Below are 22,710 nucleotides of genomic sequence, written 5' to 3'. Positions count from 1 at the left end.
TGAGGCTGAATGGGGCTTCCGGGAGTTAGTAAGAGGTTCTGTTGCTCTTCAAATGCTTTATCTGTGATCCTCAAACTTACTTCCCAAAGAAGCCCTACCTCCCATAGGAGCAACAAGTCTTTTCATTCTTTGTTACTTTTACTTTTCGTTCTTTGTTTGCTATTAGCTACATCCTCAGAAATCACATTTGGGATGGCTTGTATGTGTTCAACAAAACCTAAGATACCTGCATGTTTCACTAAGGTTTTCTGCTGTACATTTTATTTTTAAAGTACAGATTCTATTTATTTATTTGAGAGAATGAGAGAGAGTGCACAAGCTCGGGAGAGGCAGAGGGAGAGAGAGAAGTAGGCTTGGGGCTCGACCCCAGGATCACAACCTGAGCCGGAGGCAGAGGCTTAACCGACTGAGCCCCCCAGGAGACCCCCAGCTGTGCGTTTTATAGTGTGTTTAGCCATGTGGGCATTTTGATATTGGTGAATCAAGCCCCTGACCTCGACTTACAGTCACATGATACGCTTCATTCCGATATTGCTCAGAATTTGCGATCATCATCCTTATAATGAATAAAATTTTTAAAAAAGCTTAAAAGCAGCCATAATTTAGACTGTTGCTATCAGCATTTTGAACTCTTGCTACCCAAAGGACCAGCCCCATTAACATCACCATCATCACCTGGTTGCTTCTTAAAGTACAGACTCTCTGTACACCCCTACCCCATTCATCAGACCTGCTGAATCCGATTCCGCATTTTAACAAGCTTCCCAGATAATCCATGTACCCAAGTCAAGTTTTAGAAGTTCGGCTATGACGACCTTCATGATCCTTATTTTGTAACTTTCTAACTCAGACAAATATCCCAAGCCCTTGGAAGACTTTCTGCTTCTCAGCTAATTAACAAAAAGCAAAACAAGAAAATCAGTTTCGTGTCGCATCTCCATAGAAACCCTGCCTCAGTATCAGCTCCCCAACTTTAGACTGTGTTTTCTTCACACAGTTACACCAGTGGAACGGAGCGATTCAAAATAACCCAGGGATGAAGTAAAGACAGCTCTAATTTGATTTTACCAAGATAGGGAGACTTGCTAAAAAGTGTGGGTAGACAGTCTAGCACTAGTTCAATTACTAGGTAAAGGTCAATAACGTACTTAAAATACTTGAGGGTTATATGGCGGCTTTGTCTTAAAGGCAAAGTCCAAAAGAGCGTGTTCTTTCGTCAAAAGTAGAAGAAATGCTCAGTCACTGTGCTCATAAAATGTATATGAACTGTCTATAAATTCCACTGATAAGTCTTTATGTCACAAAGAAGAATCTTCAAGTAGATGGTCATCTCTATCTTTTTAGTGCCTGGTGTTAATGACTTTTCTGTTATATTTCCTCCACTCTGCAACTCGGGCAGTCTCATAGAAATTTTCTTTCCACTTTGCTTCTGCAGCTCATGCTGCGTGTAACAGTCCTTGCTAACTAGTGGCTTTGGAAACTGATCCATTCTTAAGGAATGCGTTCCAAGTGCAGTGACGTCTGTTCCTTCTGCTTTCAGCATTGTCTTGTCCAACTGAAATGGTACCGTGTTCCTTCTGGCTGGAGAGAAGGGGCTGCAGTGCAAACACAGGGGAAGGCAAGCTTTCCTGGGGCTGGGGCAGTCTTGCTGATGCTAAGAGATGTTACTTCCTTTTTTTTTTTTTTTTTTTTAAAGAATTTATTTATTTATTTGACACAGGATGAGGGATAAAGAGAGAGAGAGAGAGCTCAAGCAGGGGGAGTGGCAGGCAGGCAGGCAGAGGAAGAGGGAGAAGCAGGCTCCCTGCAGAGCAAGGAGCCAGATGTGGGGCTTGACCCCAGGACCCTGGGCTCGTGACCTAAGCTGAAGGGAGCCACTTAACCAACTGAGACACCCAGGCGCCCCGAGAGATGTTACTTCTGATGGGAGTGACTTTGGGTGCCTTTCATTCAAAGAGCTGAGGAGGCTTCTGCTGTTCATAATCTTTTATTTTTATTTTTTTAAATCTGATCTTCCATCAGGAAAGATAATATGAATTTCATTTTATGGGCAAGAAAGCAGGAGCCAGAGTGTTATTGTCTGTCTACCAAAGGTCACCCTGTTGGGGCTAGGCACTGGGCCACCCACTCCCACCTTGCTGTTCTAGCAAGCCAGGCTTCCTGGTTCAGTAATCATAGTAATAGGAGCCCATATATCCTGTACCCAGACTAGGTAAAAAGCTACATATTGTGTGTCTGAGTTGTCTTATTCTCATCACAATCCAGTGTGATAGGTACTCATCTCTCCACACCCTACAAATGAGAAAACTGATCTCTAAGAAATTGAATAACTTACTGTTTCTAAGTCATGTGGCTGGTATTTGAACCTAGACTCTGCCCCCAGAGACAATGGTCTTAACTGTCTGGAACTTTGGGGCTGTGCACCCAGCCATCTGTGAAAAAGAAAGTAGAGTAAGGAGGTACCCATCCTTGGTCTGGCACACTGTCGAGGCTTCCCAGGGCATCCGCTGAGAGTTCTCAGGTGCAATCCTTGAGTCTCACAGTTCCGGAGTAGCAGGGAGTCTAGTCTCTCTTTCAGACTTCTATCCCGTATCCGTCCTCAAGTCCTTTCTAAAGGGCTAGTCCTCTCTTAGAAGGCTGTATCTTCTAGAAGCTAGGGAACATCACAGCGCTGCCTGCAACCAGTTCTGTCCAGCGGGCTGTTTGGCCCCAGGATGGGCCTCCACAGGGGCGTGGGTGGGTCAGAAGTAGGGATGGGGCTGGGCTTCTATCAACCAGCTTCCTGGGCCCCCTAGGCCTGGGTTCTCGGGTTCCCAGCACCTCAGTTCTATGACTCCTTTCACAGGGCTGGTCTGCTAGCGTCTGCTCTAGCTCCTCCCCCACCCCCACCCTCACCCCAGGAGAGGGTGCTGGCTTGAGAGGAGACCATCCCTGGATTATAGTCCTGCATCTTAGTCCTGGTCAATACAGTCCATGCTGAGAATTTGAAAAGCTAGTCTCAGCGGGTAGGGGTTGGGGAGAGGATCTCCGTCCCTTCACTCCCCCCAGAAGTTTCCTGGGCTTCCTGTGCGAATCTGCCAGCCTTCCCTCAGCGTCTTCAAGATCCTCTCATGTCTCTATTTCAGAAAAAGAGAAAATTTTAATTAGGATGTCTTAGATTCCTGGATACGTAACTAGGCAGGTAAGATGTATACTCATTAATATCAAAATAATTTCACTGCTTCTGCTGCGTGATTGATTCCTCAGTGATAGCAAATTCAGATGCTACCAAGACAGCATGTCTTCGACTAGGGCTAGTTTAGGACAACAGAGCACAATAGGAACTCTGGGGACACTTGGCTCTATCCAGGTATCACCTTATTAGTAGAGGTCCAGGGTGGCCAGATTTTCTAGATTTTTAGAAAGCTGGCTTTTCAGGTGAAATTTGATTTTTTTGTTAAAGATTTTATTTATTTATTTGACAGAGAGAGAGAGAGAGCACAAAGAGGGGGAACAGCAGGCAGAAGGAGGAGTGGGCTCTATATAGAGCAGGGAGCCCAACACAGGGCTCAGTTCCAGGATCCCAGGATCATGACCTGAGCTAAAGGCAGATGCTTAACTAATTGAGCCATCCAGGTGCCCCCAAATTTGATTTGATTTCATTTTTTAAAAATTTGATTAGCATATAATATATTATAAGTTTCAGAGGTAGAGGTCAGTGATTCATCAGTTGCATCTAACACCCAGTGCTCATCACATCACGTGCCCTCCTGAATGGCCATCCCCCAGTTACCCCATCCCGCACCCACCTCCCCTCCAGCAGCCCTCAGTTTGTTTGCTGTGGTTAAGTGTCTCATGGTTTGTCTCCCTCTCTGATTTTGTGGCTTTGTTTTTCCCTCCCTCCCTCTATGCACCTCTGTTTGGTTTCTTAAATTCCATATCTGAGTGAAATCATCTGATAATCATCTTTCTCTGAGTGACTTACTTTGCTTAGCGTAATAGTTCCATCCACGTCATTGAAAATGGCAAGATGCTGTTCTTTTTGATGGCTGAAAAATACTCCAGTGTGTGTAAGAGTGTACATACATAAAAACACACACTTTTATTTATGCATACATACGTATATATGTACATATATACACACCACTTATCCATTCATCTGTCGATGGACATCTTGGCTCTTTCCACAGTCCAGCTATTGTGGACATTGCTGCTATAAACATTGGGGTGTAGGTGCCCCTTCAAGTCACTACATTTGTATCTTTAGGGTATATACCCAGTAGTGCAATTACTGGCTTGCAGGGTAGCTCTATTTTCAACTTTTTGAGGAACCTCCTTACTATTTTCCAGAGTGACTGCACCAGCTTGCAATCCCGCCAACAGTGTAAGAGGGTGCCCCTTTCTCCACATCCTCGCTGACATTTGTCATTTCCTGACTTGTTAATTTTAGCCGCCTGGCTGCTTTCACTCATGTGGGGAACATAAGGAATAGCGTGGAGGACCACAGGGGAAAGGAGGGAAAACTGAATGGGAAGAAATCAGGGAGGGAGACAAACCATGAGAGACTGTGGACTCCAGGAAACAAACTGAGGGTTACAGAGCGGGTGGGGTAAGGGGTTTTGGACAACATAGTTACCATCCCCGACTTAGTGGGCGAAGGTAGATCCTACATCAAACAGCATCAGCATATAAACTCTTTGCACGCCACGGGAACACATCTAAAAATTAACTACACACTGGGGAATGAAATAATCCAGGGTGCCACAACAAGGACAGTTAAAATGAGAAAGTAATAACAGGATGGGTAGGGAAAAGTATTTGGCAACATGCATTTTACACCATCTACTCACAATAAAAATTTTGTGGCCAGGAATCCAGAGAGAGTCCTTAACTACAGAAAAATCTTGGAGGTATGCTGTGCGCGCTGAGTTTGACGAATTCATTTAGAGCACAGACAGGCGGGGGCTCCGGAAGTAGAAGCATCAGCTTTACATATAATTTGTGTGTGTGTAACTTTTGTGTGCTTCCTGCTGATGGCTGTGGTTCAAAGTTCTTAAAAAGGCAGTTTTCAAATAGTGTGCCTGGAATAGAGAAACCAGGAAAGGCATGAAGACAAATTGTTTTTAAACTTTTTTTTGAAAGTGAGGTCAGTCTAGGGTCCTGAGATAGCCCGCACCTTTGCAGTTAAAATCAAGGGTGTGGAGCTCAGCTCTGCCCCTTGTCTGCTGTGTGACTCTGAGCAAGTTATGTAACACCTCTGAGCCTCTGTTTCCTCATCTGCAAAATGGAGATCATACCACCTACCTTAGAGACCTGAAAGAAGATTACTCAAAACATGAATTGGAGTAGGGGTTTGTACATAGGGGGTACTCACTCTCACTACTACACATTGTTGGGGTGCCTGGGTGGCTCACTGTATTAAGTGTCTGACTCTTGATCTCAGCTCAGGTCTTGATCTCAGGGTCGTGAGTCCAAGCCCCATGTGGGCTCCAGGCTGAATATGCAGCTTGCTTTTTTTTAAAAAAAAAAAATTGCTGAAGAAGAATCCCAACTTCAGACCCCAACGCACAAACTGTTGATGAGGGCTTAAGGAACCATTTCCTCTTCCCAAGATTCTGGCAAAGCCAGTCAATAACTTCTTCGTCCACCTGTAGAGCCAATCCGATTGCCTGTGACCTGAACCCAGAAGGGAAACGTGACATTTTCTGGCTTCCAAGACTGCTGAGGCAAGAGCAGGCAGGCATTTGGCATTCACAACTGGAAGCTGTGTGTCTGGCAGGTGAGGTTTCGCGGTCGCCTTCAGTGACAGAGCCGTGAATTCAGGGCTGGGGAAGCTGCTGAGGGCCACGTTGTATCTCATTTCATGTTTACGACAATCCTGTGACTCAGGAATTATTATTAGCACCTCTGTTTCAAAAATGAGGCACAGAGAGATGAAGAACCTAGTCTAGTAAGTGCCAAAGAAGGAGTTAAGCCCAAGCCTGACTGATTCACGCACTCACCCAATGGACTATGTGGTCTCCCATTCCCCTTACGCCTGAGCTGCTTTTCCCACCTCGTGAATGGTCAAGCAATGGGTCAGCCCAAAGCATGGTTGAGACTGCTTACCTTTTGCTCTGGTCAGCAGTTATTGTTTAAGAATTCACCCCCAAACCTAGCAGCACACTGCAACAATGATTTCAGCATGCTCGTGGTCCCTACAGGTCAGGAATTTGGACATGGTGGAGTAGAATGGCTTACCCTGCACCATGACATCTGGGCTCTAGAAAGATGGAGTCTAGAAGGATCATGGGAAGACTAGAAAGATCGAGAAGGACTCACATGGCTGGGATTTGGAATCTTCTGGAGGTCTCTCCACACTTTGGCCATGGGAGAGTCAGGGTTCTTACACATGGGGTTGCTCGGGCCAATATGGGGAAGTTGCGGGCCTTCCGAAACCCAGGGTCAGAAGTCACATACCAGCATGTCTGCAAATTCTGTTGGTTTGGGCAAGCCTGCCAGGTTTCAAGGGAAGAGGGACTCCTCCCCCACCTCTCATGGGAAGAATTTCAAAGGATTGGCAGCGATGTTTTAAAACCGCTACCTCCATCTCCTCCTCCTCACTGGCTTCAGAAAATCAGATACAGTAAAGACGGCCCCACACCTAAAAGCAAAAGATTGTTCAGAAGCATAGAGTTTCCAAGGCATATTCTTTTTTTTTCTTACCTTCTGATCTGGAAATAATTTTTGAGATGCATTCTCCACATCATCTTAGTGACTTGTGTTTTTATCAGTCCGAATGGGCTAGATAATGTCATGGCAGCCAACAGCTCAGCATTCTCGGTGTCTTAAGACCATCAGGGAGAACTAAGTTTTATTTCTTACTCACATTATCCATTCCCCACACCTCCGTTGGCTGCTCTCTTCCATGTTGCTTTTCATCTAGGATCTGGGCATCTGGAACGTTGTGGTTACTAGAATCAGAGGAGCTATGGCTGAAAGCAACCACATTTCCTCCGCTTCTAACCCGGTGGCTGGAAATTGTCAAAAGGCCCTCTCTGGCCATAGAAGAACCTAGAAGCTCAGCCTTCTGTGCCAGGGAGGAGAGGAACGCCAGGTACTAGCGTGTGCTCTAACGGCTACCAGAGTGACTGACTGATGCCACGGAAGAAGGGGAGCTTACATTTGTTATCTTGAAGAGTTTTTCTGAGCCTAGCGCTGCGAGAGCTTTGGAGCCAAATATTGGTCAGCGAATCTTTCTGAAATAAATAAATGTGAGCTAGTTTGCATGAATGTGAACCAGTACGTGAATGTGTTCAGATTCTGTTACAAGAACCGCATGTAAAAGTCCACGGAACACCACACATCCAGGGAGAGGTGGGAGGGCTGGGAGGGCTCCCGGCTGGCTGGGGTCTCATGATCCTGGAGTGCACCTTGAGGAAAAACCCATGACTGCCTGTATCTAGGACTCCCTGGTTTCAGGGATGCCCCCCACAGTTCTGGTACGGGCTCCATATGGGGTCCTGGGTTGTGTAGCCATAAAACCCGGAGGTCCTTGCATGGTGAAGAGGGCATGAGATCTTGCTTAAGCACACTTTGAAGCCCAGTTGGGAGTTGTCTGGGAATATAACTGTAGGTCTCTTCTTCTCCACATGAAGATACACGCAGGAGCAGAAGCCAAGCTCAGAAGCAGCCCCATAGGTGTGCATCACCCTCACATCCACACGCCTCCCACCCACCACGTCCCCTAGAGCAGCCAGCTCTCTGTGACAGGACACGCACCCCATGGCGACCCCTGGAGTCAGAAATCCAAATTGCAGGCAAATCACTCACCAGTGCGCACGAGACAGCATAAAACAGAGGGAAGTTGTTGGTTAGAACTGGTATGCCATCTAAAGGCATTCGATTCATGTTAAAAAAAAAATGTATACGCTCACAGATAGACACACGCATTTTGGGCTAGCAAAAATAAGAGATGGCAGAGAGGACTGGGTGGGTGGCCATGGACATCTGCTTCGCACACCCCATGCAGCCTTGTGAGCAGCATGGTGGGTGCTCCGCTAGTTGCATTCAGTTCCTGTTTTGGACAGCGATGCCAACCCACCCCTGCCCTCACCGTGTGTCAGGCATGTTCTGAGTGTTTCCTAGTCTTTAGCTCATTTCATCCTCTCCGCTGCTCTCTGAGGTCAGGGCCCCATTCTATGTACGGAGCATGAAGACTTAATGGAGGTTAGGTGGCTCACAGGCTCGCATAGCTCACAAGGGGTAGAGCCCAGCCCTGGGGCTTCAGAGCCCATGGTTGTAACCACTCTTCTGTACCACTGCTTCTAGAATAAGTAGCGTGACCCTTCACGAGTGTGGTTTTCAGACCTGGGTATGCATCAGAATCATGTTGGGAGCTTGTCGGATCTGTACACTCTCTGACTGGCCCCCAGATTCGCTGACATGTCATCACCATGATGGGAGTAGCATCCCATCTCGTCCCAGAGTAGCGCCCCCCATGATGCCTCCCTCGTCCTTAGGTAACAGTCTTCTGACCAACCTTTGGAGAATTTCTTTGGAAGCTTTAAACCCATCTCTCAGGAGCATGTCTTCCTGGCATCCACGTGCAGAAAAGCAAGTGGAATCTCATTGTTGTTCCAACCATAGGAACCATGTTTTTAAGAAATAACTGATCACCAGGACCATGACTTTTGGAAGTGGTTGGACCAGAGGGACAAAGAGGAGGTGAATGCTTTCAAGGAGCGTCCTTTGGGCAACACCAACTGGACAGCGGTCTTTTTTTTTTTTTTTTCTGGCCCCTGCATTCCATCATGCAGTTGTATTTCTGCTAATAATTCTGGGAGTGGTGACAGCGGGGTGGGTAGCCATACTTTTCCTCTGAATTGGCAAGTGTGTTCCCCATCAAGGAAACCTTTGAAGTCTGTTGTGAATATACCCTACGCAGAGAAACGTGGAAGACACAGTAGGGACGTCTGAGGAGAGTGGGCAGAAACTGGCCATCTGAACCCACTAGTCATTTCCCAGCCTGTCACAATGTCTTTGGTGGCAGAAAGGAGGCTCAGAAGGGAGAGGAGAGGAATGGGGTGGGGAAGAGTGACAGGGAGGGCAGTTCTATGAGATGGACGTTGTCACATCTTGCAGGTTGGTCTGTGTTTGCAGCATAGGACAGGGACAGGTACATCTCTGCAGTGCCCACAGATGCTGCCCAGGGGTTTGGCTCCATCCCCTTCCCCATCTCTGCGGGATCCTTCTGACTGTGGAGCCCAGTGGAGCTCACATTTGAACCAGCAGGAAAATGGGCTTTGTGACTCCTCTGTTTTATTTTGGATTTGCCACCCAGGGGCTGTCTTTCACCTCTTAAAGTCCACAATTATAGTAGTGGGGAGAGTGGTGAGGAAGAGGGAGGGGCCTGACTGCTCAATGTGGTCTCTAGCAAATGAGTCATTGCCGTCCCAAAGGGCTCTTGTATTTTCCACTTTGACTGAACTTCCGTTTTGTCAGCTTCTATCTTGGGATGCCTCTCTGCGCCCCAGAGGAGAACTTTTGTGGAGGCTGGGCTTCTAATGTTGACAAGATCGATGGTTCCTTCCATGTCGGGCTCAAAACCCGACATGGTTTTCACAGTCTCCATTTTGGCTAATTTTAGTTCTATTGTGGATCAAGTCTCCATCTTGGCTAATTTTAGTTCTATTGTGGATCAAGTCTCCATCTTGGCTAATTTTAGTTCTATTGTGGATCAAGACAGGTAGATGTGTTGTATGAAAAAGAAATTGAAGTCAGGGCCGTGGTTGTATGGATTATAATACACAGCAGATATTGCAGTGTTTAGCATTTTCACCTAATTTTTATTTTTTTTTAATTTATTTTTATTTGTTGAAGTTCAATTTAACATATAGTGTATCATTCATTTCCGGGGTAGTGTTTGGGAATTCATCAGTTGCATGTAATACCCAGTGCTCATTACTTCATGTGTCCTCCTTAATGCCCATCACCCTTCATTTTTATTAGCAAAAACATACTTGATTTTGTTTTCAGTAATAATTCCTGTGTCCTTAATGCCCATCACCCTTCATTTTTATTAGCAAAAACATACTTGATTTTGTTTTCAGTAATAATTCCTGTTCTAGGGGCGCCTGGGTGGCTCAGTGAGTTAAAGCCTCTGCCTTCAGCCATTCAGGTCATGATCCCAGGGTTCTGGGATCAAGCTCCATATTGGGCTCTCTGCTCAGCAGGGAGCCTGCTTCCCTTTCTCTCTCTCTGCCTGCCTCTCTGCCTACTTGTGATCTCTGTCAAATAAATAAATAAAATCTTAAAAAAAAAATCCTGTTCTAGATGTTTCCCAAATGGGTTTAAAATAGCCAGTTATCCTTCTTAGCTAAAGTCTGGGTGATTATAACCAGGGTGACATCTTAGCCTATAGGGCACCCTTGTGCAAACAGAAAAAAGTATCCGGGGCAAGATATAAGATCATAAGGCTGGTGGGTGACATCTTTGTGGGAAGACAAAGGCACCCCTTCCTCTGGGAAGACACGATCCCTTGCCATCTTCTGAGATGAGCTTGGGATGGGTCTCCACCCCCCTTACCCCTTTGAGCAGGAGCCCTTCTAAAGTCAGCTTGGGGCTTTGGACACTATAAACAGAAACTGTCTCCAATGCTTAGATATATTGGAAACACATCAGAGGATGACTCCAAGTTTATAATCCCAACAGGTACAGACTGCTCCATGACCCCTGGGATTCAGGAAAAGTCACACTGCTCTGTTATACGGATCAGATGGTCTCTAACTTGGTCACCCCAGCCTAAGATGTCAGGAGGCTCAGTAGTAGCCATATTGGGCTCCATCCCTTTTCTGGAACACTGAGACCCTGCAGAAGGGACAGAGGCCCAGAGAGGGAGCACACTATCCTGGGGAGAATGTGGGTTTACTCTGCTGCTCTGTGACACCACGTTTGTGTGTTGTCCTCTCCATCTGTCTGGGGCACTGCTCTGGGTGGGAGCAAGGGCTCTTTAACCCTGTGGTCCTTGCTACTGCCCATAGGCCTCCCTCCTTCCCTGGCATTGCTGATCCAGGGGGGGCCCAGGTTCCTGCCACTTCGCGAGCACAGAGTTCTTTCCCTTTGCTGTATTCCTGGGTTTGACAGCTTTCCTTTCCTTTCAACTCTATGATGACCCCTTCACCCCAGCCCTTGGTCCATATTAGTATTTAGTGCTAATTAAAATCCCCCAAGAACCTAGTAACCTTCCCAAGTGAAGAGGGGTTCCTGGTCTAAGAGACATGAAGCCTGGACTCTCCCTTGGATTGAGGAGCAGACAGGTAGGAGAATCAATGGACAGTTTCTTCTCTTTCTACTGAGTCTTCCTGATGAATGGGATACAGAACACGAGGTAGTTTCTCGTCATCACCCACTGCGTTAAACACTGGACAACTCACCTGATTTCCTAATTTCCCAAACCTGTCATTTTCTTTAGCAACTCTTATGGGCAAGATGTGTATTGTGGGGGAAACAGACCTACGTCAGAAAAGCTCTGCCTTCTAGTCACTTAGAGTTTAGTGGAAGTGTGTAGAGGAAGAGAGAGGGGAAAAATCAACTCTACAAATCCCTGTAAATCAAGATAAAAAGGAATCCATAGAAGCACGTGAGTGTCTGGAGAATGGAGCGAGCCTAGCTGGGCAGGGTGGGATGGCCAGAAGATCCCAAGGAGGAGGCCTCAAGGGCTGGGTGAGAGGGCAGCATGGTTCTATACTGACCAAGCAATTCACGTGGAAGTGGAGATGAGAAGCAGGTGGGCTGCCTTAGGCCGAGGGGGTCACAGTTTCAGGGGTGCAACAGCCTGGGACAAGGGGCAGGCCGCTCATTGAGGAGGGCTGGTGGGAAAGAAGGGAGACATCATTTCCTGTGGCTGCTATAACCGTCCCCAGACAGTAGAAATTGTTAGGGAGCTTCAGACAATAGAAATAGATCTTTCTTGGTTCAGGGGTAGCATTCTGAAATCATGAGGTCAGCAAGCCTGTACTCCTTCTGGAAGTTCTGGGAGAGAACGCTTCTTGCCTCTTCCACCTTCTGGCAGCTGCTGATGCTGTCTGGTGTGTGGCTGTCACTCCCACCTCTGCTGCATCTTCACTCAGCCACTGTGTGTGTGTGTGTGTGTGTGTGTGTGTGTGTGTTTGTGTGTGTGATCTTCCTCTGACTCTCTCTTATGAGGACGACCATGATAGCATTTACGGTCCAGCTGGAAAATCCAGGAAGATCTCCTCATGTCAAGGTCCTTAACTTTATCATATCTGCAAAGAACCTCCCCCCCGCCCCCCACAAAGAAGGTCACATTTATAGACTCCAGGGACTAGGGCCTGACATCCTGGGAAATATTCTTCCCATCAGAGAGAGTGAGACCCAACTGTCAAGAGCCTGACAGCCATGCTGAGAGGGGCTGAGGGTAGCCTTGGAGGGATCATCTGGGACTTCTGCATGAGGGAGTCAGATGGACAAGTCTAGTCAGAAAAGATCAGTGTGGTGAGGCTGAGAACAGGTAGGGATTCAGACAACTGGGTTAAGGAAAGAGCCTTGGGATGGGCACAGTGGGTGAATGGCAAGCTGCTGTGGAGATAATTGACCGATGGGTTTGGCCACTGCTTGAATGAGGGGGAGAAAAAGAAAGACTCACTGAGGAGCACTTCTGGCCCAGCCATTGGAGAGATTAGTGGGATATGCAGGTGTGGTCATGAGCTAAGCTGGTGAGGAAATTATTTTTGGTTTGCAATAGGTTTTGTTTTATAAGGAAAGAAGCTTTTTCTCACTGGTGGTAAACAGCTGAGCAATGATGGTTCCTCAAAACGATCCAAGAAAAACACAATTTGGGTGAGTTTATTGGATTAATGTAACTGTCTTAATTTGTTTTAAATTTTTGATTTATTTTAGAGCATACAGAGAACTAGGTTAGCTCAAGAAATCTGAGGGAGGGTCCTGTCCTAGGGCTAGGTCCCGGAGACCAGACCTCGAGCAGAGTTTTAGACTCTGGCCGCCTAGACAGGAATGGATGGATCTTTACTTGAAAGATGATTGGGATTCATACCATTCCTTTCTCTTTACCAACTCTTTATTACTTCCCTCTGCTCTCCTTAATCCCCCCCCCCCCCCAGATTTCTTTCTGCTTTCTTGTAACGTTTCTGTCATCTTTCTCAGAGTCCGTGTTTTCTTACCACCTCTAGATTACCATGGTGCCTTACATTCTCATGGTTAGTCAATCATAATCTTGTGGTTAATTTAGCTTCCACTGTTAACTGGCTCATTCTTTCACTAACTCTCAGTTTAACCCCTGAAGGAAAGAGTCTGATCAGCTAGTTCAAGTTTTGTCCCTGGACCATCTGGCAGGTTGCTAGCCACCTTCTGGTGGCTTCCTGAAGGTCAGGGACCCACTCCTAGTCCAGTCAGCTGTGGCCAGGGTGTGGAACTGTGTGATGCAAACCAGAAAACTGAGCCTTGAACTGGAGCAAAGAATTTCGACAGGTACAAGAATCAGCACACCTTAGAGCAGCAGTTTGCAAAGTGTGGCCCCTGGACTGCCAACACCAGCATCACCTGAAACTTGTTAGAAATACACATTCTTGGGCCCTACCTCAGACAGCCTGGATCGGGAGCTCAGAGAGGGGACAAGCAGTTTGCACTTCCACAGACACTCCTGGTGATTCTGATACACGCTCAAGTTCAAGAACCAGTACTTAAACTAAGCAAATAGCATATGGACTAAAACCAAGTGTTGGAACGAAGTTGTGAGAGGAGGTCAGGCCATTCAGTGGGGGTGTTGATGCAAGCTAGCCCTAAGAATCAGGAGAAAGTGGCGTTTGTTATAAATTCCTGTTTTATTGGTGTTAGAAGGCTCATGTCTTCTGTTGGTGAGAAATCTGCATTCTCTTGGGTAGTATTACCTGACCTGAGGGAGGAACTAGCATAAGTATTATCCACTCATCCTCCTCCCTGCAGCCACCCTTCCCTGACCATCTGAATACTCCCTCCTCCTCAAGACCAGCCGGGAGCTGGGTTCTCTCCACAGATTCTGCAAATCTGGCTTAATCAGTGATTGTGTTTCCAGTTAGGATTTTTGTTTTCCCCCCCAAAAATCAGTTAAATATTTACTTTGAGTCTTGTGACATTCAGATCATTTACACCTCTCCTGTCCATTGCCGATCTGGGATGGGAAGAAGTTCATTTGGTTAGGGGTGTATCTTTAGGGCCCTAATTTGCATACACATGGATCAGAACCACCACCACAGCAGCAGAAAGTGAGAGGATATGGGAGGAAAAATGAAAGGAAAAATGATCTCTGTGCTTCTGAGGAGCATGAACAGGTTAAAACCTAATACAGGGGGCACCTGGGTGGCTCAGTGGGTTAAGCCACTGCCTTCGGCTCAGGTCATGATCTCGGGGTCCTGGGATCGAGTCCCCCATTGGGCTCTCTGCTCAGCAGGCTCTCTGCTGAGCAGAGAGCCTGCTTCTGTCTCGCTCTCTTTGCCTGCTTCTTTGCCTACTTGTGATCTCTCTCTATCAAATAAATAAATAAAATCTAAAAAAAAAAACTAATACAGGATGAGGCTTAGGGTGAGTTTAGCTAGGTGCAAAATTTAAAGAGGCACCAAAACACCTCAGCAATAAAAATAAGTATTACAATGCAGTATTATAAAAAATCAAAATTGATGCAGTTAAAACCTATGGTAAAAAAAACCAATCCACATTTTAAGTAGAAACAGACTCCAAGTCCCTCTTTACCCTGGTAGGCTTACTACCTTGAGATGGCAACGTATCTCTCCACCTGCCCCCCAACTCTCCAAGACAGAGAAGGGACATTGGAATTCCTGTGTGAGTGCTGTTGGATGGATATGCTGCCAACTCAATTTGTCCCCAAAGGGGCACTCTATCTTCCCTACTCTTGAGCTTAGAAAAGCGATGTCAAGCACTTCCTAGAAGTGCTATTCCTATTCTTAATTGATTAAAGTCTCAGTTTGTTCTTTTTATTCACAAAGAGTGGTCTTAGAACTTCTAAGGCGTTCACACAACCAGCAATGCTCTTCTGTTCTTGGTCAGTGTAGATGGCTGGTCAGTCTTGTCCGACCCCCTCATGTGAGGAGAGACTTGTCTGGGGCAGTAGGCAATGATCCCACTGTTCCCTCATCTCTCCTTCTTCACTCCTCTCATCTCCTCTGCTTTCTCTATCATTCCTAGTAGTCCCGGTTGTGGGATGGAAAGAGCAGTAGAGGAGGTGTTATTCGGTTCTTAGCTCAGCGACCAGACAGGGGACCCTGGGCCCATCATGGCCCATGTCTGTACTTCAGTTTCCTTGTCAGTGACAAGAAAAACTCAAAACTAGATCTTCCCACGTTCCTCTCTGTTCTCAAGCTCTGTACTTCAGTTCTTCCTTGGCAATCTCACATCCACAGGCTTCTAATTATTAACTCCTCATCTCATTCCCAATTCTGAGGGCCTTTCCTGTTGTCTCAGGAAAACTAATCTCCCTTAGCTCCTTTCCATGATGCATGGTGGATGATGTATCAAAGCTATGAATTCTGAAGAAAAAGATTCTGAAACAAAAATCCAGTGACCCTCCCACTTGCCCACAGCATCCTGCATGAATGGCCACAGAAGTCTCTGTCTGCCTCATCATCTTCTCTTCACCAGGCTGATAGGGCATTAATTTATTCAACCAATCTGCACTGAGTACCTCCTACGTAGCAAGCGCTTTTCTAAGGCTTGAATGAAACAAAATTCCTGCCCTGGTAGCATGACCAATTATTCCAGCACATGTCTATTTACTTTATATACTCAGGCCAAAAAAAAAAAAAAAGACATTGCTTTATGATCCTTAACCTTATTATAACTGGAAGCTTCCATCCCACAAGGCTGGTAAAAATTTTAATCTTGGGCATTTTTAGGGACTTGTCCCAGAACTTGCTAGGGTCCTACAAACATCTATAGACTTTATGGGTTGCTGGAAAGTGGGTGAAAAGACCTCACTACTGTTCATTCCATGGTGATCATCACTGCTGTCCTTCTTCCCAGACCCTCATGGTCCCTTGAGGGTGGATGGCTCCACAGTTTCTGTGCTGTGTTGGCCTGGAGCTCTGTGCTCAGAGCGGGAGTCCCCAAGTTCAAGGTCTTCCTCATATGGAGTTTCCAAAACTGGGTTCTCTTCCTACCATTATGCATAAATAGCACTGAAGCCTTTTTCTCTGACATGGTCAGAGCAAGGGACAAGTGCTTAATTCATGAATCCAGAAAGAGCTAAAAGAGGTAACTAAGTGTGTATCTTGACCATTGTATTTTTAGCACAAAACATATAAATGTGTATTTGTTTGTCAGTCTCTTAACATTGACCCAAGCCCTTTCTTTTCACTATGAGCACACTGTTTGGTGTTGTCATTATCTCTCTTAGATCCCCACTTATATTTCATCAGTGATGTTCACCTTTAATTCCTTTATAGAGAGTGGGAACTTAAACATTCTTGGGAAGAATCTGAAGAAAGAATTTTCTAGACTTTTTTTTCATTCTTCCCCAATTTTTTATTGTTTCTCTCTTGCATTAATTTCACAGGAGTAGCTAATTGCATTGCCTAATTCTTTCCAGAATATTCAACTTAACTTTCATAGAAAGAACTCTTCCTGTGTATATTCACATCTCTCTGGGTTACATGTAGTTTAAGTGCATATTCTGAAGAACTAGCGTAACAGGTGTTAACTTCCTTAAGAGACAATTTAGCTAACTCCTGAGAAGCACAAAACTCAGCTGCTGGAGGAGGAAGAAGTGGGTGAGCAGACCAGAAAGTGATGGACTGGATCACAGACCACTCCTGAGCTGTGGACTGCACTCAGGATGTTTCACAGAATAAAGGGAAAGCCATGCTTTATCTTCCAAGTTTGGTGGAAATCTGTTATGAAAACTTGGTCAGGGTTTACAGTATCAGTTAAAACTGTGCTTGCCTACTGGGTATTTACACTAAAGATACAAATGTAGTGATCCAAAGGGGCACATGCACCCGAATGTTTATAGCAGCAATGTCCACAATAGCCAAACTATGGAAAGAACCTAGATGTCCATCAACAGATGAATGGATAAAGAAGATGTGGTATATATACACAATGGAATATTATGTAACCATCAAAAGAAATGAAATATTGCCATTTGCAATGATGTGGATGGAACTAGAGGGTATTCCAGGAATCCCATGATTCCAGGATCCTGGGATCAAGCCCTGCCTTGAGCTCCCTGCTCAGCAGAGAGCCTGCTTCCCCTTTTCCCTGCTTCCCCTTCTCCCTCTGCCTGCTGCTCTGCCAACTTGTTCTCTCTCTCTCTCTCCCTGTCAAATAAATAAATAAAATCTTTAAGAAAATGTAGAGTTGAAGGTCTTTGACCTTGAAACTCACAGTGATGTGAAACCAGCATGTCTTAATTTTTCAGTTCTTCAAGTTTCAAATTCAATTTCATGTGTTTTCCTAAATAGAAGGTATAAGGCTTATCTTTATTTGTCCTCCAGGATCTCAGTTAAAGTGATTGGTTTTTCACTTCATTCTCCTTCTCTGTCCTCATTTAACCTCTCTTTTAGGTGTTAGTGAAGAGTCACATAGCCCAGAAAAGCTAGGGGTGTGAGGAGAGGGAAGAGAAGACAGGAAAGGGAAGGAAAGCTAATAATCTGTTTTCTGTACAAAATCAGAGCTTGGCTTCTAAAGGATCCAGATGCTTCTATATGGGCATCACGTAGAATATGGCCTCACAAAATGTGCCAGTAGGAAACTTTTCTGGGCACCAGGAGGGTTATTAAAAGAACATAAAACCTTCTGTTTCTGTATATCATGTGCATGGATACAGAACCAGAGGGAAGTGCACTTGGCTTGTGCACCTGTGAGGAAATGGCTCAAGATTCTTCTCTCTGTTCTAGCTTCCAAGATGATAGTTGAGCTTCTCCAGCTAGTAATCGTCATAGAATAAGATGATTTCATCCATTTGGCAAGAAGTGTGTTAAACTCCCACATTTGCCTCTAGAACCATCTTTCCAAAGCACAGGTCTGATATTGTCACCCCTTAACTCAGAAAACTCCAGCATCTGGCCTTGCCTAGTGAATTAAATCCTTACCGTGCCCTGGCATTTCCATCCCTCCCAACAGATCTTGCTCACTTGTTACTCAGGAGTGCCCTGTGTCTACACTCCACTCGGGACACGCGGGGTGACCTGCGCTTGTCCATGGACCCTGGGCCTCTGCTTGTGCTCTTGTTGTTGCTTAGAATGCGTGCGTTCCCGTCATGCCCGTGTCTGTTAGGCATAGGGGAGGGTTGCAAACAGCGGAATCCCCCTCTCCCTTCACAAAAATGACAAGTTTTATTTTCCTCAATGTGCTCTCTTCATTTCTTCCCTTCTGCTAGTATTTCCCAAACTCCTCTTCCATCAGCATCCCTGTGTTAGTGTTTGTCCTTTTAATGGACTTACAATGTTTTCACTTGAATCTAGTTATTATAGAACATTTGAGTCTATGTGGAAAAAAAGAAACCAGTATCTATTGATAAATAAAAACTCACCACAAAAATGAATTCAATAAGATATACAATGATCTTACCTTCTATCTAGGTAATGCTTGCCTGTGGTGTGCTCTGCTTTGGTTTGTGTATTAAAGATCTACAGCCAACAGAGTTTCTCCTTGATGAATTAGGACAGTGGAAGAAGAATGGAAAGTGAGGTGGCTTTCTTGCTGTTTTGTTGTGGTTTTTTTTATTGTGTTATGTTGTCACCATAAAATACATCATTAGTTTTTGATGCAGTGTTCCAAAATTCATTTTTTATGTACAACACCCAGTGCTCCATGCAATATGTGCCCTCCTTAATTCCCACCACTGGGCTTACTCTTCCCCCTCCCTCCCTTCCCTCTAAAACCCTCAGTTTGTTTCTCAGAGTCCACAGTCTCTCATGGTTTGTCTCCCTCTCTGATTTCCCCCAACACATTTCTTGTCTCCATCTCCCCATGTCCTCTGTGTTATTCCTTATGCTCCACTATTAAGTGAAACCATATGATAATGGACTCTCTCTGCTTGACTGATTTCACTCAGCATAATCTCTTCCAGTCCCGTCCATGTTGCTACAAAAGTTGGGTATTCGTCCTTTCTGATGGAGGCATCATACTCCATCAGAGTATTGGACCATATCTTCTTTGTCCATTCTTCTTTGGACATATCTTCTTTGTCCATTCTCCTGTTGAAGGGCATCTCGGCTCTTTCCACTTGCTGTTTTGTAGGTAACACCACACCCACGAACCATCTAAAATAACCTTTTGTATCATCAGTGTGTATGAGAATGTGCTCCATACTTTGGAAACCAGTGCCTCACTCCTGTGAAATGATCAGCAGCTAGAGGGCAAGAAATGATTCTCCTGTCTGTGTTCTTTGCCTTTCTGAGAATCTACTCCTTAGGCCTCTAAACACTCCTTCTTCTGGGGGACACTGAGGCACCTGACGAGCCACCATGGTATTTGATGGGAAGAGGGAAGTAGATATTTGTGCAGCACCAGCCAAAGGATTGGTCTGCCTTCTGTGAAACATCAAGATGTAGGTTCTGCGGGCCTCTGGTCTTATGCTGGAGAATGAGTGTGTTTCCTCAAGTTCTTGTGTGTGTTTGTGTCTGGGCAGGGTATACATGCTGTGCGGAGAGAGGAAGACTGGGAGTTTTCTGAACTTCCTTAATTTACAAAGCTCTGTTCGTGAAATGCCCCAGTGCTCTAGGAGTTGGGTTGGTGAGTTTCTGAGATCCGTGTTTTTGGGGAACTGGACAAGGCACTGGAGACCCTCTTTGCTAACTACCCCCCACACCTGGCCCTACCTACTTCATTCCCCTTTTATGGATGAGGAACCGGGGTTTAGGGAACAGGTGTCCAGCCAGTGGGAAATCTGCCTTTAAGCTATAAATTAGAGTTGAATCCAGGTGCTTGTGACAGAAAGCAATCACAGTGACCCTCCTGTGACAGACGTGAATTGTTCACAGACTTTTCCCCTCCTTTTCCAGGCCGTGCTGAGTCCTCTTATAGCCATCGCGCTGAAAATATCCCAGATTCATGAGAGAACTGGCCGGAGAGGCCCCACTGTCATCACCTGAATGGAGGGAAGATCAGTCACCAGGGCCAAAAGAGAGCCCTTGGCGGGAGACCCTTCACCCATGCCTTCTTGCTACCTGTTTGTGCCTTTTATGATTTCGAAAACACACACACACACACACACATACACACACTAATTTGCTGGCGGGTGGGGGAGGGGTGGGTGGGAAGAGAAAAAGGGAGAAAGAACGAAGATTTTTGGGGGGTTGGGTCTGTTTCTCCAAATGCAACAGGGTCTTCAGTGGTCTGTTAAAGCAGCACTATCATTTGGTATCTATATTTTACCCACCAAAGAACCTCACCTTTTGAAAAAGAGGAAGTGGGCCAGGAACTTGTCCATCATGGCGTCTGCATACCATTGGTGTGAGCTGAGGGAAGGTTCTGAATTCACGCACAGAGCACAGTGCCAGAGTTAGGCTAACCCCCAAGCTACGGGTGCTGTTGCGAAGGCTCTCCTTGGAAGACTGTCCTTGGCGTGGTAGAGGACTTAGCTTTTCATCCTGGGTCAGGTCTCCCAGGGGACACCTTGTGGAATTCCTCATGGCCGCCAGCCACCCGATGGCCCACCTCCCCACTCCCATCTCCTGCGAGTCCCCATGCCACCTTCTCTCACATCTTTGGAAGCATTCTACAGATCCCCACGGCACACTTTCAAGGAAACACAGCAAAGGGTGTTTTCCTCTCTTATTTTGTAAATAGTGCTATTTTAGCTCTTCCGCCGGCTGCATTCCTCCAGATTTCAGCCATTCGTTGTGCAGGTGGAAAGCAGCGTCTTGGCAGGAGACTGCAGATGAGTGCCTAGCATTTCGCTGGCTCTCCCTTGATGACATCATGTAGGGTGATACAAGGACTTACATCCATTCCTCCTGGGGAGACAAAATACCACCCTGTCTGCTTTCTCTCTGACTCTCTCTCCGCTCCCTTATCTCACAGTTAGGGCCTTTTTTAGAGCAGTCGTTTGGACACAGCCCACATCTTACTCACAGGGGCTCGAGAAGGAGACTGTGAAATGCTAGCAAAGTAGAGAATAGAGTGCTTGCTGGAAGACCTTAGTAGTGGTGGTTAAGGACCTGATGAGATGTGGGAACAGGAGGTGGCATCCCTGCCGGAAACCCAGAAGGTCACAGCTGGCTCACTTTGCCCAGGAGAAGGACACTGCATCTCCAGCAGCCTCTGTCTGCCCCCAGGCGGGACACCCGGTGCGTGGGACCTGTTTGCATATGTTTTGCTTCCTTGGGAATGACACTCTCACTCACCCTGTCGTTAGCACAGATGACGTGGTGCTCTTGGACTATGAAGCAAGGGGGTTTTACCGTGGTCACGATGGGAGCAAGCAGGGAGATGTTCCCGGGAAGGGATTTGTATCCACTTTTTATCTCTGCTTCTGTCAGAAACTTGCTAGGACATGTAGTAGCCAATAAAAAAGAAATTCCTGATTTCAACCTGACGCATGGGTTGTGGATTTTTGCATGTCTGTCTTGCCACGGGTGTTCCCATTTTGGTAAGTCTGTCTTTCAGGACACTGGCAAGGGCTGGCTTTCGTTGTTAGGACCTGGAAATGTATCATGTAAGTGGGACCAGAAAAGGCAGATTGCTCAAAACTGCCTTTGGAGTCAGCAGAGATGAAATTGGCAACTGATCTTTCATCGTAAGTATCTTCGTTTCATATTCACAGAGGGTGGCTTTGAACAGAGATTCTAAAGTCGTGGACTTTACCAGCAACACATGTCATTTGCCTTAAAGCTTTGGTTCTCGCCACCTATACGTGGTGTCTGTGGCAGCATCCATGTACTACTCAGCTCTGCGTGGCTCCGTACAGCAGGATGCATTTTTAGGGTTAGCGCTGGGTCAGAAAATAAGCATGTTTTTCTCAAGTCCCTGAACTTTGAATCATCTCTAGGTTCAAAGTTCAAGTATAAGGTAATCCTCATTTAAAATTTCTGTTTTGTTTTTATTACTACCATGTGTGCCTAGCCACCCAAGTATTTGTTCATTCATTCATTCATTCATTCAACAAACACTGGTTGATCAACGACTCTCTGCAGAGTCCTGTTTGTGGTGCAGTGAGGAGAAGTATAAAATGTGATTCCTGCTCCTAAGAGTTTGTAAGGTGGGCATGGGAGGCTATGACAAAATACACAAAGAGGCAGGAGGACATGTTCTAGTAGAGGTGCCAGGAACATGCTATGGGAACACGCAGAGGGATTGGCTCTGAGATGGCAGGACACTAGGCACCTGGTGGGTTTCCCGAAGAGTGGAGTTTCCGGAGACTTGTAATCGTGTATATGATTTCATGAGGGATCAGTGCTGCTAGAGCAAAGACTGGGAGTTGAGAGGTAGGATGGCTGGAGAGGAGGCTTGCGTTGGGTCTCATGGCGTGGCATTGGATCTTTCTTAAGAGTAAATGACTGGAGAGGTCCAAGAATTTTGAGGGGACCACAGAGACCATCATAGAGGAGAGCGTGGATGGAATGTGGCAACTGTCAGGCCACTCTTATGATTGGCTAGTATCAAGGGGTTCACTCGTGACACCATGTACCCCCAGGATGATGGCAAGCAACGGTATCCACAATGCAGTGGTTTCCAACCACATATACACACACATATACAATGTGTGTGTATATGTGC

The 22,710-nt window shown here is 46.0% G+C and overlaps 1 protein-coding gene across 1 annotated transcript in view; it reads left to right on the top strand.

Moving 5' to 3' along the window:
• PGM5 (phosphoglucomutase 5) overlaps positions 1 to 21,524 on the top strand; it is a 201,433-nt gene extending 179,909 nt beyond the window's left edge. The window contains exon 11 of the mRNA XM_044265946.1: positions 19,995 to 21,524. Within this exon, the coding sequence (XP_044121881.1) occupies positions 19,995 to 20,084 (90 nt within the window). The 3' untranslated portion in view covers positions 20,085 to 21,524. The remainder of the gene's footprint in view (positions 1 to 19,994) is intronic.
• The last annotated feature ends 1,186 nt before the right edge of the window (positions 21,525 to 22,710 follow it).

The sequence above is a fragment of the Neovison vison genome, chromosome 9, assembly GCF_020171115.1.
Source record: "Neovison vison isolate M4711 chromosome 9, ASM_NN_V1, whole genome shotgun sequence".
In the NCBI taxonomy this organism is placed as follows: Eukaryota; Metazoa; Chordata; class Mammalia; order Carnivora; family Mustelidae; genus Neogale; species Neogale vison.
The sequence above is the reverse complement of the archived record's forward strand: the minus strand, read 5'-3'. Positions and strand labels throughout refer to the sequence as shown.